Source organism: Balaenoptera musculus, chromosome 6 (assembly GCF_009873245.2).
Source record: "Balaenoptera musculus isolate JJ_BM4_2016_0621 chromosome 6, mBalMus1.pri.v3, whole genome shotgun sequence".
Lineage (NCBI taxonomy): Eukaryota > Metazoa > Chordata > Mammalia > Artiodactyla > Balaenopteridae > Balaenoptera > Balaenoptera musculus.
Window position 1 is genome coordinate 82,491,514 of NC_045790.1, and position 17,962 is coordinate 82,509,475.

General features: G+C 38.8%; 1 protein-coding gene across 4 annotated transcripts in view; it reads right to left on the reverse strand.

Moving 5' to 3' along the window:
* Positions 1–2,171: 2,171 nt before the first annotated feature.
* HEMGN (hemogen) overlaps positions 2,172–17,962 on the reverse strand; it is a 43,916-nt gene continuing 28,125 nt past the window's right edge. For all 4 annotated transcript variants that reach the window (XM_036855352.1, XM_036855351.1, XM_036855353.1 and 1 more), the window contains exons 4-7: positions 12,853–12,978; positions 11,040–11,133; positions 5,805–6,865; positions 2,172–3,118 (exon numbers count right to left, since the gene is read on the reverse strand). In XM_036855352.1, coding sequence (XP_036711247.1) covers positions 5,806–6,865; positions 11,040–11,133; positions 12,853–12,978 — 1,280 coding nt within the window. In that variant the 3' untranslated portion in view covers positions 2,172–3,118; position 5,805. The remainder of the gene's footprint in view (positions 3,119–5,804; positions 6,866–11,039; positions 11,134–12,852; positions 12,979–17,962) is intronic.

Sequence of the window (17,962 nt, forward strand, 5' to 3'; positions counted from 1 at the left end):
ATTAGATTTAATATCATAAGATTCATGGATTTTAAAGAACAACCATTCTACCCACGAGTGGAGGGTAGCACAAAGTAGGGCTAGATGGATTCTTGCAAAACTTTAATTCTATGACATCAAGGCTCTAAGCCAAGAAGAAAACTGGAACATTTTTAGATACACACTGGTGTTTGAATGAGAATAGTGAGAAAGCAGAGTTTGTATGTCTATATAGGGAGTGGGATAAGAAGGCAAGCAGAAAGGGTCCTAAAAGGTAGAAAGAGAAGACCCCTCTTCCTCTAATGTACTATATTTCTTCATATCATCTACTTCCTTATCTCCTTCACCTTTGTGCCCCTGTACATTGTACATATGCAAATCTCGTAAGGTTCATCTTAATGAAACACTTTTAGAACTTGACGTTTCAGTTTACTCTTTTTTCTCTAATCTTGACCCACCCTGGCAGGTAAAATTGAGACAAGATTTCCAAAGATTGAAAACCATCACAAAGAACACTGAGGAAGTTAGATGAGACTTTGGGTGAGTACCCATCCTCTCTGCAGTTATTCCCTCATCTGTAAAATAGGAATGATAATCACTGCCCAGCCTATTTCAAAGATTCTTGTGCAGATCAAATTTTAAAAAGTGTATTTGAAAGTACAAGTTCTGAAGTGCCATCCAGATGTAAGGGACTATCATATGGTGTGCTGTCCTCAATATTTACTGTTACTTGAGTAATACAATGGGATATGAGTAATCATTGTTCAATTAACATAGGCTGAGGGCGAAAATTTTATTGTGGGAGAGGGTGTGGCAAATAGGAGGGAAATAGCATTGTAACCTCCCACCATACCAGTGGTCCTCAACCCTAGCTGCACATTAGAATCATCTGGAGAGCCATTAAAATACTCTAAATCAGGGGTCCCCAACCCCCAGGCCATGGACCGGTACTGGTCCTCAGCCTGTTGGGAACCAGGCCGCACAGCAGGAGGTGAGCAGTGGGAAGGCGAGCAAGCAAAGCTTCATCTGCAGCTCCCCATCGCTCCCCATTGCTCCCATTACCTCCTGAACCATCATCCCCCACCATCCGTGGAAAAATTGTCTTCCATGAAACCCATCCCTGGTGCCAAAAAGGTTGGGGACCACTGCTCTAAATGCAATGTTGTAGCCTAGATTGGATCCAGAAGCAGAAAAAAGACATTAGCAGAAAAACTAATGAAATCCAAATAATATCTGTAGTTTAGTTAATGGTAATGTAACAATCTTAGTTTCTTAAGTTTTGATAAATGGACCGTGGTTATATGAGATATTAACATTAGGGTAAACTGGGTGAGAGCTATATAGGAACTTCTGTACTATCTTTACAACTTTTATATAATTCTAAAATTATTCCTCAAAAATTATTTAGAGCAAAAAACAATGTAAAAAATAAATATGTCTGGATGTCACCCTAGATAGGTGAATCAGAATCCCTGGGGAGGTGCCTGGGCAACTGTGATTTTGAAATCTTCCCCAGTGGTTCTAATATGTGGTGAGGGTTGAGAACCACTGTTCTACACCATGAATGCTTGAGAGACTGGGATCCTGTCTTGTTCTTCACTCTAGCCTAGTACCTAGCACAGTGCCTATATGGAGAGCTTGCATAGTTGTGCCCTTGCTGAACCATTTGCAGAAATCTCCTTTATTTTGAGTCCTCTGTAATAACAGAAGGAAAACTGAAAACAAACCTCTTCCCCTCAAAAATATTGGGTTGGCCAAAAAGTTCGTTCGGTTTTTTCCGTAACATCTTACGGGGGAAGATTTTCAGACGTCTTCCTGCCCAGAATAGTTTCTACTTCTGCCCCCAGTCTCTCGTCATTTTCAGTTAATCCTGACCATTATCACCAGATAAATATTCTTGAAATACTAAAACTGCATCTCTTTGTTCAAAAGTCTTACTTAGTTCCCCATTACCTAAGTAAATAATATACTTCTTAGTTAGGCAAGCAAAATTCCATACACTCCAATAATACAATAATTTTCAGCCTGCTAGCCTGCTATTCCACATGGACCCTGCATTAACTGTAGATTGCATGCAGTTCTCTTGAACATGTCTTTAATTCACCCTTCTCTGTGTCACATACAATAATGCTGCTATCCTCACCTATATTACAAATCCTCTCCATCTTTCAAGGCTCCACTCATGTGTAATTTTTTCAGGTCACTCCAGCAAAAAAGTGAGCATTCCCTCTGTTGTATCTTCTAATTCAAATGGCACTAGCATTACTACTTTCTTTTGTAATTATTTGTTTTCTGTTTTATTCCCCCACGAGACTAGATTAAACTCCTAGTAGGCAAGGACTATGTCTTATAGGTCTTCTAACCCTCACAGTGCTTACCATGATGCTGTTCACACAAACACGTGATAATGATTTAATGTACATTTTGCACAATTACAATGTATAAAAAGTAAAAGTAGAAAATCAAAATTCAAATACACAACTACATTCATCACTCCAAAATATCTTTGAAGGAGTCCCAGAATAAGAATTGTTAAAATTGTTAAATTGTTAAAAGCCATCTGAAGCCTGAATAAGATTTTGATGCTATTGTTACATTAGTAATTGAACAAAGTTTATAAGAAAACTATATACTTCCTCAAATTTTAATTGTTCAGACTTAAAAATGGGAAAAGGGAGGGCTCAGTAATTTTCCCCTGAAAACAAACATTTATTTGACTAATTCTTAAGGGCAGGAAAAATTATTAAGTCTGTTCCCACCACTATCCTCTCCCTAATATACCTACACTTACACATGCGTGCACACACATGGGCGTGCACACAGACACACACACACTAGCAGGATGTTGTCTATGTGGTAGAGCCTGAAAAATCACATCAGTTCTCTCTTTCAGATATGGCCTATATATGGGGGAAAAACCACTGTTAAAATATTAATGAATATTGTAGAGATTTCTACCATATGTTGAGAAAAATCACACATATAATGTAGTAAGATGTGAATTTTGTTGGACAACTATGATAGTTGAACATGGTTATAACAAAAGAACTACAGATTTCATTTCCTGGGTGAATCTCTTGAGGAACATTTGGAATTGCTGGTATCTCTGGTTCTTCTGCTTTGGGTTTTTCCTTCATTTCTGTAAAATAAAATAAAATATGAAAATACATTTAATAAATGGTATTGGGATGATTGGCTATCCACTTGGAGAAAAAAAACTCTACCTCACACTTTGCACAAAAACAAATCTCAGATGAATTAAAGATTTAAACATTAAGATACAGTAAATGTTGTAGAAACAATAGAATATTCCTTTAATCTTAAGATTATAAAGGCCTTTCTAAGCAGACCACAGACCAGAAGCCATAAGGGAAAAGACTGACAGGTTTGAATCATTAAGAATTAAAATCGTGGGCTTCCCTGGTGGCACAGTGGTTGGGAATCCGCCTGCCAATGCAGGGGACACGTGTTTGATCCCTGGTCCGGGAAGATCCCACATGCCATGGAGCAGCTAAGCCCACGTGCCACAACTGCTGAAGCCCGTGCGCCTGGAGCCCGTGCTCCGCAACGGGAGAGGCCACCGCAGTGAGAAGCCCGCGCACTGCCACGAAGAGTAGCCCCAGCTCACCATAACTAGAGAAAGACCACACGCAGCAACAAAGACCCAACGCAGCCAAAAATAAATAAATTAAATAAATAAATTTATTAAAAAAAAATCATGACAGGTTTGAATAACTAAAAACTAACATTAAAATTTTGTCATATAGAATGCCAAACTACTACAAAAAAAGTCAAATCACAAACAACTAGAAAAATATTTACAACTTATATGTAGGTAAAGATTTAATAACTATTATTTAAAGAGATTTTTAAAATCAATCAAAAAGGTAGATATCCCAAATATAAAATGGAACAAGGATTCAAACAGGCAATTCTCAAAAGAAAAATACTGAATTCATAATAATCATAAAAATATGCCTAGCAGCATTAGTCATAAAAAAGTGGGAATTAAAACAATTAGTTTGGTTTTTTTTTAACCTAGCATAATAGGCATAGATTTTTAAAACAATCATATGCAGTGTTGTCAAGGGCATGGGCAACAGGCACATACATAAATTCTTGGTTTCTGTGTATTGCTACAACATTTTTGGAGGCTAGTCTGACAGAATGTATCCAGACTTTAAATGCTGCTACCCTTTGGCCCAGCAATTCAACTTCTAGGGATTTGTCCAAAGGAAGTAATCAGACCAACTTAAGCTTCCAGTTCCTTAGTTTCCTTATCTATAAAATGAGGATAATATTATTCATCCACTAGGGTTTTTAACACTGAATAAAGTGATTCACATGAAATGTTTAATACAGTGTCTGGCAGATAGAAAGTGCCAAATAAATGTTAGTTAAATAAATGTTACTTCCAATGATGTTCATTGAACATTGCTGTAACAGTAAAACCTGGCAGTAATCTAAGTGTTCATCATTATAGGGATTGGTTGAATAAATTATTGTACGTATAATACTGTACAATTGTTACAAAAGATGTCATTAAGATGGCCACAATATATATTGTATGTGAAAAAAAAGCAGGTTATAAAATGGAATGTATTGGATTGATACCATCTCATTTGTTAAAACAAAACAAAAACTTAACCTTGGGGATCAGAGATAGGAGATGGTATTATAGGGGACTTTTACTCTACAGTCACTTATATATTGCTTTAATTTATTATAATAAACATTTATAATTTATTACTATGACAATTTCACAATCAGCAAAAAGGTAGATATTTCCACTTGTTTGGTAAGACAAAGCCCAGAACAAAATAAGCATTAATTAATTGCCCATCTTAACCTTGCTGGGTTTAAAATGAAACTCTTAGAATTGGGCACTGTGTTGATTAGAGCTGCTTCTCCATCAGGGGACTCCTGTCAGTACAAGTAGTGCTTCATATGTCTGCTTTCACTGTAATTTTTTAAAAGGTATTTCCTCAAAACCTGTATTACTTGGAATACAGTAACCCCAGGTTTTTGTTGCACTCATATTTTAGGAGAAAGAGAAAATAAGCTACCAAAGGGATTTCTTTAGAACACAATTCCCTGGGGATAGCTATTGTCTGCTAGACAGCCCATTTCTTATACTGTGTACAGTAGTGCACAAAGAGAATCAAGGCTCTCAGTTATGTCCCTGAGACAAGTCAAACTGAAGAAAGGTCACATTATTTCTTAAATGCTATGCAGAGGAGAAAGCTTTTCAGGAGCAAATGTTTAAATAGAAAGGGTTTGGGGTAAGCCTGGTAAGTCCTACAAGAACAAGCTCCCTATTACCAGGATCATATTTTATGTCTTTGTATCCCCCTCGGTAGCTTGTACCATGAATTTACTTACCTTTAGTTTGCCAGGAAATTTTAATTTTCTAGAAAAACCTTTATTCACCAAGTTTTTTTGTTAATCTGAATGTAATTGTCCTTTAAAATATTTTGCACATAATTCACTCTATATGGGGTTCATTTTTCTTCACTGGCTAAAGCTTCCCAAAATGGATAGTATGTACAAGTACCCACTATACACACTTATAGTTTGAATGATTTTCTTTTAATTATATGGTAATATACCAAACAGATATTGGTTGAATGAAAAACATTTTTCACTTGAAACTAGCCAAAGACATTGATGATACCCATTGAGATAACTGGGATAACCCAGGATTGTCAAAGAAAGCAATAAATCACCGCTCCAAGGGAGATAAACCTATCTGGTGCTCTGATTATGAACAGAGAACACAAATAAGTGGCATGTCACTAGCTTGACCCCAATAAAAAAGACCCTACCTCAAGGAAAAATATAAACATCCTTAGCATCTTCCTGGTGTGCTTTAGGATCCTGGCCTTGGGGCCCACCTCTTTCTTGGTACAGTTCTGGAAAGCATTCTTCAGGCACATCCTTATCTTTATATGTCTTAGTAGAGAGGTCTTCAGGCCCAGGTGTTTCTTGGTATATTTCAGGTGCATAGTCTTCAGGCCCAGCTGTTTCTTGGTATATTTCAGGTGAATATTCTTCAGACCCAGGTGTTTCTTGGTGTATTTCAGGTGAATATTTTTCAGGAGCAGGTGTTTCTTGGATTGTTTTATGAGAGGGGGCTTTAGACACAGCAACTTCTTTATATGTTTTATGAGAAAAGTGTTCAGTTTCAACTGTTTCTTGGTATGTTTTTATAGAAAGCTCTTTAGGCACAGCTATTTCTTGTGTTTTAGGAACAAAGTTTTCAGTCTCAGCTATTCCATGACCTAGTTCAGAATTGTGTTCCTCAGGTTCAGCTCTTTTTTGGTATGTTTCAAGAGTGTAGCCTTTAGGCACATCTGGTTTGGGGTATGCTTCAAGAGGGCATCCTTCCAGGTCAGCTATATCTTCAGATGTTTTAGAAGAAAGGGCTTTGGCTGCAGCAGTTTCTTGGCACATTTTAAGAGAGAGGTCTTCAGGTTGAGCCATATCATGGTACATTTTGGAAGGATGGTCTTGAAATACAGCTATTTCTTGGCACATTTTAGGAGAGAGGTCTTCAGATTCAGCCATATCTTGGCGTATTTCAGAAGGGTGGTTTTGTACTGCTGTTTCTTGGTATTCAGAAGAATTTTCCTGATTGATAATGCTTTCTTGACCTATTTCAGAAAAATGTTTCTTGGGCACAACTCTTTGCATGGAGGCTACCGGAAGGAGAGCTTCGGTCACACTCCTGGGTGGTTCAGTTTCTTTCTCTGTAGGTGCTGGTGCTTTCTCCATCATTTCCTTTTCTAATTGTGACAGAGGCTCCACCTTCGTTTCTGTATTTTGTTGTCTCTTTCTGCCTCTTTCACTTCTTTTTCCTGTTCTCTGCCGCTTGTGTTTTTTCTCTCTATAGAGAAATCAGAATTAGTGTCAGCAACAGGGCTCCAGAATTCAAATATACATTTGGTAATAACAGTCCCAGGACTCCCATTGCCTTGTTGCACGACCTTGAACAAGTCACTTAATCTCTCTCTGGGCCTCAGTCTCCTTGTTTGTAAAATGAAGAAGCAGTTCTAGATGCTCTCAATTGTCAGGAGAGGAAATGATCCTCAGGACTTTTTGTCTTTGATGCCTTGCTCAACAGGAACCTTCTTGGTGAGTGTAGCGTTTGTGTGTGTGTGTGTGTGCACGCGTTTGAGAGCACATACTTAAAGTTTGGTTATGGAAAATGTATCGTTGATGTTATAAATTAATAGACTGGCATTCTTGTTTATATACTAGTCTCTTTGGGTTTAGTCTATGTGAATTCATTTCTCTATACCTTGGGTAAACTGATATGATTGTGTTCCTAGATCTGCAATGCAGGCCTGCTCCTCATCTGCGCAGCCTGCAGGTGAATGATGTATATGGCTTGCTTATCTAATACAGTGTCTTGTGTAAAGCAGGCTAAGTGGCCAAAGCTGGGTCCAAAGCTCCAAAGCTGCAAAAACACTTCCTTGAGGTAAAGCAGCTTGGTGGAAAGGCATGAGTGGCCATATTATACCTACTCTGAACCAATAGCTAAAGATCTAGAAGATGAAAGGATATGCATGGGTATTGCAACCAATGACAAATTGTTAGGTACTGCAAATATAACCAAATACAGATGGCTAATATAGACAGACTTGGGGGAAGAAAAAGATACTATAAATAAGCATTTCATCATTTTTCTAAACCTATTGAAATTCTGTTTTATGCTACCTGCCCCGTGGAGCCTTCTCCAACAGACCACAGGGCTGAAATGCTCTCCCTGCTTACCACTCCTATAGGATTTATTATGAGGATTATGCTTAAGGTAAAGAACATAGGCTGCCTCATCCTGTAGTTATTTCTGGAGAAACCCTATTTCTTTCAGTAAACAAGACAGTCTTTGGAGATAAGACCAGTGTTTTTTACACCTATGCAGTGCTCGCAGTTCCTTGTACACTTAAAAAATGTATACCCTATTCTACTTTTGTGTGTTTGAAATTTTCCATAATTAAATTTTTTTAAAGGTTGTCTCATCAAAACCAGTTTGAAATCAATATAAAAAAGGTACATATTGTAATAGTACAGTTTAAAATAAATATTAAAAATAATATAGAAGGTAAAAATGATATGGTACCTCAGCATTTGGAAGTTTAATTCCAAGTAACCAAGGTAACAAGATAAATTATAAAGTCCTTATTGTCAGATTTTAAAAAGATGATGTATGTGAATTCTTCAGGCAACATTATTATCCTAGAAATTAAATCCTAAATAATTTGTTATGTAGATCTCTGTATGAGGGAAATCTGAGTAATGTTCCATGTTCTTCCTGGTAGTTTCCCAAAAGATACAAATATATCTGTGTGGCTTAAAATTTAATCTGTACTCTGTCACTTATCAGCTATGTGATCATGGGCAAGTCACTTAAACTCTCTATGCCTTGGTTTCTTCACAGGTAAAATGGAGTAAATAGTATCTGCCCAACCTCATGTGGTTGTTCTAAGAATTGCATGTAATAACTTATATGAATGAATCATCCAGATAGAAACTAGTACTCTTATATTAATATCGGAAATATATATATATATATATATATATATATATATATATATATATGGTGCTTCCTATATGCCAGGCACTGTTTTAAGTAATTTACTTATTCTGTTATCTCATATAGTCTTCACATCAACTTATGAGGTAGATACTATTATTATCTCCATTTTGCAGATGAGAAAACTGAAGCACAGAGAGGTTGAATAACTTGTCCAAGGTGAAATGGCTAAGAAGTGAGGGAGCCACTCTTCAAATCTAGTCATCTAGCCATCTGGCTTTAGCAGCCGGGCTCTTAACTATTACACTCTACTGCTTCTCTCTGGAACTAAGGTTTCACTGTGTAGAATGTTGTAGTGAGGACAGCCCTCAGTAGTATAGATATGTGTCACAACAGCAAGGCCGGCCAGCTGCCAAGAGGCTCACCAAGGTTCCACCTACTCCAGTGACTTCTTCAGCCTTGCCTCCCCCCAAACCAATGAGCACAGAAGCCCAATTCTATGAGTATACTGAAACCAGCTCCATTTCTAGGGTCAGAGCTCATCAACCAGCTCAAAGAGATTGATACGTAAACCTCAAGACCAATTTTTAAATGAACAGTGAGAAATGCAAAGTCACAATGCTTGGGCTAACAAACGAATACACTCTCTCTGTAGCAAGTACTTGGGAAGGCAAGTAATGATCAGAAGATTGCTTGGTGAGTAAGGAATTAGGGGAACTAATTGGGTGTTCTTCAACAGAGTCACCTGCCAGAGGACTTGAGTACAGAAGTTTCTGCTATAACATATATGCATTCCTGAAAAACCTCACTTTCTGCAAAATCATGCACTAAAAGTGACAGTGCTTATGGGGAAAAAATAAAGTTGGGGCAAATGATTCAAATCCTATGCAACTTTTTAACACTAGCATAAACAGTAATTGGGACAGGGGAGAGATAACTTGGATAGTCCAGACAGGCAGCTTACTATGGCTGGAGGCTGCCTCGGGGATGGTAAAAATGCACAAAAGCAACAGTGTAAATGCAGGCTTTCAGTGCTGAGATCATGCAAATAAGGGTGCTCTGAGCCAGCAGGGCTGCCGCTAAGTTGAGCACAGGAGGAAGTGCAACCTGCTATATGTGGAGATCTTTGCAAAGCTACCAATGTCCTTCTCTGGGGAAGAAGCCCCGGATGCAGGCTGAAAAGGATCCTGTCTATACAGCAGCCAAGCTGAAGGCTTTTTCCTTTCCTGTGAAGGTTTTAACTCTATTCCCACTATTCTGGCTTCTTTTGAGTAGGAAAAATTATGAACTAACACAACTTCCACATTATACTGACATCATTCTCCTATTTACCAATCATATGTGAGCTAACTGGTGTTGTAGAAACATGTGTTGCTGCAGAACAGACGATAACTCAGTCCACAGTGGGAATAGGTACTTAAAACATCTGTACTGTAAGTTTTTTAAAAAAATGATGCCTAGAAAAATGTATACCTATGTTTTTTGGGGGTTTTTTCCACAAAGCAGAGCCCGGCCCTGTGAAAAATGTATACCTATGTTATTTTTGCCATTGAAGGAAACATTTTTACAGTAAAAGAAGAAATACACACCTAAATCTTAATCAAAAAAATTTTAAAGAAGAAGAGTGCTTAGATCAGTGGTTCTCAACTGGGAGCATTTTACCTCCTCTCCCCTGACCCCAGGAGACATTTAACAAGGTCTGGAGACATTTTTGGTTGTCACGATGGGGAGGGGAGAGTCCTGTGGATTTCTAGAGGCCAGTGATGCTGCTAAACATCTTCAATGCACAGGACAGCCTCCCACACAAAGAAGTCTCCTACCCACAGCATTAACAACACCAGCGTTGAGAAACCCTGGCTCCGATGGATGCTGTACTTTGGCTCCTTGGGCTCCCCTTTTCTATTTCCAAGCAGGCAATACCTCTGTTTTCACAGTTATAGTCTAAATGGTGCAGTTAGATGCTGCCTAATTTATAGTCATGTTCATGTACTCCCTTCCTGAGATTACATACAACTGACTTTGGACAGTTAGGAACTCTCAAACTCTTCCATCACTCATTTACAGACAGTGCTTTGGTTTACTCCATGGAGAGTTAACTACACTCATTCAAGAAGAATTTCACTAATAGAAAGCTTGGAGAACAAGCTTGGGGGTCTTCTCAATGCTGTCTCCCGCTCCCAAAAGATACTTCTATGGTTATATTACTAGGGTGGTTGAACACCAGGCCTCTCTACAATATACATAATTTGATCGCCTGGTACTGTAATTAAAAGAGACCATAAATAAGATTCTGTTCCCATCACTTTACTAGATGGGTGACTTTAGGCAAGAGATTTAACCTTCAGAGACTTGGTTTCTTTTTTTTTTCTTTTTTTCTTTTTTTTTGTAAAATAAGGATAACAGCTCCTAATTTATGGGATTTTTGGAAAGATGAAATATAGTGTGTTAAAGTGCTCAGCACCACTTGACAAGTAGCATATGCTAGATAAATATCAGTTCCTTTCCCCTTGCAGCAATACCATACCCAAATTGCCATTGTGAAGTTTGCTTTTCTTGTGCTTCAGCTTTTCTTTTTCTGAGTTGCTCTCTGTTTCTTAAATTCCGAGTTCCAATGACTTCTGTAGGATCAAAATGAAAGTTATGGGAGATAGTGATGAATTGTGGCATTAACAGGAAAAGAGTCCTATAGAAAAATGGTAGAATCCCTTTACTGGGTGTGTAAGTTTTTCTCCTAGCCTTTTGAGGACAAGAACTATATCTTATTTATTCTTGTGCCTCTGAAGAATGCCTGGGAGCAAACATTCGGTCAACATTTTTTAAATGAAAAGGTCAGTATTTGTACATAAGTGTGCTACCAACCTATTAATTTTTTCAAAATAGTGTACATATTGTACAAACATAAAAGAAAAAAATCAGCCATGTTCTGCCATCCTATAACCTGTTTTCATTTTATTCCTCGCATTCATCTAGTCCCTATATTAAAGTTGTAATGATGGCATACCACAGTTTTATCATTTATTAACCTGATACATCAAAAATATATTCCATCATCTCGTCCTCATAATTATAACTTTAGCAGCTACATGACACTTAATCAAGTTGATGTATTCTCATTTATCCACTCATTCCACTCGTATTGAACATTTAGGTTTTTGCCAGTTATTTTTTTTGCCATTGTAGATCAAATTATAATAAATATTTCATGTACACAGCTTTTTTTCTTTTGTATATTTTTCCTTTGGATGATGTTTCTCCAAGTTCTTTGGAATATTAAAGTTATTATCAAGAAAGGTTCTGTTGCCATCCAAGTTTGTGAAAAGTTAACATTGGGTCTTTGATGTAGAACTTCTTAGAGACTATAGAATGATTTCAAATTTGCACCGGGACCCCCTAAAAGAGAAAATGCCCCTTGGACCATGGCACCTTTTGTTTTTAGGACAGAAGTCCTTAATGGTGAACTTGGACGGGGGAAAATTATACTTTTATTTTTACCAATCTTTAATTTAAATGACCATTTCCTTCAATTATGAACGTAGGTAACAAACCACGGTAGCTTTAGCAGTGTGTGATTTTGTCACAAAAAGAAATTACAGATTTTCTTCATATAACGTTACAGTTATTGCAGATACCTTAAAATATCATTTATTTGATTTGATACAGTGGTAATTAGATCCACCACTGGATCTTGTTATTTAATGCATCTATAAATAAGCACACATATTATTATATCATAGTTTTTTATTTTGATAACTTATCTTAATATAATTGCTTCCTTTATAATCCTATGTATTGAATTTTATGTATTTAGACTTCTTAGTCTAAGAAGGGGTCTAGAGGTTCATCAGAATGCCAAAGGGATCCATGGCATTAAAAAGTTTTAAATCACTGCCTCAAGGCCTAGGGTTCTGCAAAGGCAGCAAAAATGCTGCTTTAGGATAGATCCAAAAACTAAGATTAGTGAGTCAAAAGAATAAACACTATTATAGTTCTTGCTACTTATTGCCAGATCCCTTTCCAAAAGTTTCACTATATTTATGCTACCAAAGAAGTATATGGTTGTATTTGTTTTACCACAACTATCTGGTATTGGGTATTTTCGTTATCTTTCATTTATATATATTATTAATAATTTATTTATTATTTCCTTGTGTTTCTCTGGCTTATTAGAATCTTAGTGCTAGAAGGCACCTCAGAAAGTTATATAGCCCCAATTCTTCCATTCTAATATATGAACGTATCCAATTATGCACCTTTTTTGCCAGAGCCATAAAAAGAGGAAAATAATCATAGTCCAATCCTTCCCAACAGCCACTACCTCTTAAGGTCTCTTTCATTACCTGGAACATGGTTCTCTTCTTGATGAGGATCAGGTGTCTGATGGAGCATCAAGTGAGACTGGTCCTTTCCCAAATCCATCTTGCTGCAATACCTTCCTGCTGTTTGGTCTGACTTCCACAAGAACCCTTTTTTAAAATGTCAAAAGTAACTAACAGTTAAAAACACACACATATCCGAGTTCACTTGACACTTGATTTCCTGCCTAAAAGTTTTATCTGGCTGGACCACAGCTGCTGGCTACTTCTACTTTCTTTATCATACTGCACAGGTGTGAGCAGGGGGCACAGCTGGTGCTATGTCCTCCTCCACCACAGTGGCTAGTTATACAAGCAGCCCTGCAGCCACAGGCTAGTACGTCACAGCCTCCGGTATGGCAGTCATTTGGCTCTACTAAGAAGTGCCTGAGTCCGATGTTCCTTTTTACATACAGAGGTGGCATAGTATATGAAGAACACCAAGTCTAGCACCTAACCAGCTCGATGTCCTTGAACAAATCACTTCCCCTTTTCGTGACTATCCTTCCTCATTTGCAAAGTGGGTGAATAATTCCTGACTTGCCCACCTCACACAGTTCTCGTGAAAGTGAATATTATGAATGTGAAAATTATGAAGATGCGAAATTAATCTTATATTGTTTTCCTGCATGTGGCATTTTTTCATCTTAACCTGATGCAAAGTAATGGAAAGTCTTGCTGTTAGACGTAGATAATAGACATAAAGAACTAAATGAGGAATTCAAAGCAAATTTGAACCCTCTTCTGCTCACCTGATCATTCACAAGTGACTCAAGATAACTAGTGATATCCACTGTGACTCATCCAGGGAAGGTCAAAAAGCATTTCTTAATGAAAATATCAGCACATTATGTCACAGAAATTAAGTTGAAACCAAGGGAATAACCCATCTTCAATCGGTCACCCGATTTGTGAAGGCAAAGAGGCACAGAGGATCAGGATTGTTCACCAAGGAAAGGGACACTGACCACCTCCTATTACAGGCAAAAGGTCTGTGAGATACAGGGTTAACACTGTATCTGGAGTCAGATACTGAAGTGAAGAGAGTTTGAATTCCAGTGTTGCCACATTCCCTAATTCAGTCACCTTAGGCCACTTAGTCTTGGAGCCAGTTTACCTACCTACAATATGGGACAATATTGGTATGTACCTCATGAGGTTATTGGGATGACTGAATCAAATAATGCATTTCATATGTGCCTGTCATATTGAATACATGGTGCCTAGCATATTCAACCTGCTTAGTAAGGGTTAGCTGCTGTTATTAGTAATAAAAATACAGTGACAAGATTTTGGTAAGTCAAGTCACAGTTTAAATGCACTAAAGAAACTCAGAGAAAACCTGAAGGGAATCCTTTATAAAGAGAAAACTTTTATAATGTGAATAGATGCCCTCTACTTCCATAGACTCTTAAGGCATTAGCATCTCCTCCTAAACCATCTAGTCCCTCCCCCTATTTTATACACAGAGAAATTGAGAACCAAGGAGGGGAAAGATTTACCTGCCCCAAATTTTCTTACTTACTGGTGGCACCACATCTTACTGATTATAAGATGGGTCATCTTGTTATGCTTGATCTTGCCTGGGTATGAAAATGTATGTGTGATGTGAACATATGAGAGAAGAAAGTTTTTCAAACACACTGAAAAATATTGAGAACTATATAACAAGCACTCAAGGGCTTACCACCAAAACTTAATGTGGTATTTAATTACTAGATCCTAAGCTCTAGCTTTAAGTTTCTCGGTTTCCCAGTCTTTCTCGTAAATTAATCTCTACCTAAAAGTTCAGATAACTCCAGGGAGTCCCTATTCCGAGAAGTCTTATAGGGAATGGAAAGTGTAACTTGCAATTTATCTCATGATAATTTTTGGATTTTCAGATACAGGGTTTTAAAAACTCAAATACAAACTAAAGTAGCTTTGAAAATTATAAAACAAGAGTGTTTTATAATTTAAACTGGCATTTTAAATTAGTCACTTTATTTGATATGTTTTAATTCTTACTGATCAGGTTATTTCTTATGATAATGAAATAAGATAACCTTTTAGAATACTTCTAGGACACCTTACAGAAGATGCAGAATTACTTCTTAAATACAATTATCCTTAAAGCTTATAAGACCCAGTTCAACGATTCAGCAAACCTTACTGAATGCCTCCTCTGTGCCATGTACTGAGCAAGGCTGTCAGACTACAAAGGTGGACGAAGGTGGACAGATGTTAGTCCCTGAGTTCTGTGTACTGTAGGCCCATAGAGATATGCACATCTTTATTGGAGGGAGATAATATTTAGACCCTTTACACCCTGTTGCAGCCTGCCTAAGCTGTTTCCACCCCATGTTCTGATATCTAAGAGCAGAATGTGGAGGGACTATATGAGGGTGGGATCTCAAGTTAACAGTAATTAGGGAGCAATATTGGGTGGAGGGGGCAGGTGGAGGGAGTTTGGGGCAAACTAGATTGGAAGTCAGGCAAGGTGTCTCTGGTGTGATAAGCAGGCCACAGCAGGAACTTGTCTGGGACAAAAATAGCCAGTCAGTAAATTTACAAGCCATAGTTCATTATCCTTTCCCTCTGTAGTGAAGTCTAGAGTCGTTAGCAGTATGTGAGATGTTAGGCATTAAAGGCCGGATATTTTTAACAAAAGCTGCCTTGTTCTAGAGTTATTTGCATATATACATGATACCTCTCTCTAGGCCACAAACCCTTTGAGGGTGGTTACCACTCCTGGTTCACCTTTCTATCCCCACAGTATAATCTAGGAGGAGGCTTAGCCCAGAGCAGTCCCCATAAACGCCCTCACTCCTGTATGCAGGGCCAGCCTCATGGGTGTGCAGCCTGTGAAAGTACTTTATACACTCAGAGGGGCTGATGCTGCTGTTACTTAGTAATACCATCATCTGTTCCAGAGCTCTTTCTACTGTCATTCACTGGCACTGACCTCTGTGCTGAAGATATAGCAGTTAGGATTTCCCTGGTGGCGCAGTGGTTAAGAATCCGCCTGCCAATGCAGGAGACACGGGTTTGAGCCCTGGTCCGGGAAGATCCCACATGCCGCGGAGCAGCTAAGCCCGTGCGCCACAACTACTGAGCCTGTGCTCTAGAGCCCGCGAGCCACAACTACTGAGCCCACGTGCCACAACTACTGAAACCCACGTGCCTACAGCCCGTGCTCCGCAACAAGAGAAGCCACCGCAATGAGAAGCCCACACACCACAACAAAGAGTAGCCCCCGCTCACCGCAACTAGAGAAAGACCGCGCAGCAATGAAGACCCAATGCAGCCAAAAATAAATAAATTAATTAATTTTTCGAAAAGAAGAAAGAAAAGTGAGCATGGAATGATAGGATAAGGAACAAGGGGGGAAAGTTGATGGTGGTTGCTATTTTAAACAGGGTGACAGTTGTTCAGGACTGAAGGAGGTGAGGGGCCAGTCAGGCTGCCATCTGGGAGGGCACTGTAGGCAGAGAGGCACTGGCAAATGGCCTGAGGTGAGGAAGTGGTAGGAGGTGGGTTCAGAGAGGTAGCTTATTGCCCCTTGTAGGGGTGTCTACTCTGATTGAGATGGATAGTCATGGGATGGTTTTGAACAGAGGATTGATGCCATCTGACTTTTTTTTTTTTTTTTAATTTTTGGCCATGCTGCTTGGCATGCGGGATCTTAGTTCCCCAACCAGGGATCAAACCTGCGCCCGCTGCAGTGGAAGCATGAAGTCTTAACCACTGGACCTCCAAGGAAGTCCCTGGCATATTTTTCAAGGATTATCCTACATAAGGAACAGACCATGGAGACAGGGGAGGAGGTGGAAGCAGGGAGACCAGTTAGAAGGATCCTGCAGAATCCAGATGATTAAGGCTTGAACTGTGATGGGAGTGATGAAGAAGTGGTCAGACTCTGGAGTAGCTTACAGACTGGATATGCAGTGAGTGATAATGAATCAAAGACTATGACAAGGGTTTTGGTCTGAGCAACTGGAAAGATGGAGGTACCATTAACAGACAAAGAAGACTGGGAGGAGCAGGCTTGCAGGAGATGATCAGGAGTTTAGTTTTGGACATGCAAATAGATTAGGGAAAAAACAGCAAAGGAGCAGCCAGTGAGGCAGAGAATAGCGAGGAAAGTGTAGTGTTCTGGAAGTCAAGAGGAAAAAATGTTTCAAGGAGGAGGGAGTGATCAACCGTGTCAAATTTTGCTAATAGGTAGATAGAAGGAGGATTGAGAATTTTCCTAACAATTTCTTTCCTAAGAATTTAATTAATTATGGACTGGAGCCCAGAAATGTTAAGTGACTTGGCCAAGGACATACAGGCAGGACCAGCAACATAGTTTGCAGGGCCCAGTCCAAAATGAAAATACAGAGCTCCTCCTTCAAAGACTATTAAGAATTTCAAGACAGTTACAGCAGAATATCAGAATGTCAAACCCATCACAGGGCCACTTTCACAAGTGCTTCCCTGAATCTTTGCAGCAAACTTATAAAATAGCTATTAGTATCCTCATTTTTCAGATCAAGGCACTGGTGCTCAGAGTGTAAAGTGATTTTACTAGGGTCACAGAGCTAGACTGGTAGTTTGAGTATGAAACCTGAGCCTGCAGCCTCCAATTCTGGCCTTCTTCCTACTAGACCAAACTAGATATTGAGGGAGAGAATTGCTTTCCTGCCTCCTGACCCATCTGGAGCACATTTAAGTGAGTATTGAGGCCTTGTTCATGCATTTCAGAGGCCTGGTTGAACTGGGCAGATGTGGGAGGGAGGGAAACACATTGCTAAGAACTTCTGCCCTGGGGCTCTTTATGATGGGGGTGAAAAGGGAGCACTGGATACTATTCAGTGAGAAACTTGACCTAATAAAAGTGCCCCAAAACTGATGTAGTTTTAGGCCATATTGATAGAATTATAGAAAAGAGGGCGATCACTTTGCTACTCTTTGGTTTATCATCCCATACATGGAGTGTTATGCTGTGAAGACCGTGTGAATGGAATTTGAAAACGTGTAGAAAAAAAGAGCAAGGAAAAAAAAAAAAAAAAAAAAAAGAGCAAGGGATTTGGGACTCTACCATTTCCTGGCTGTGTAATTTGGGGGAAAATCG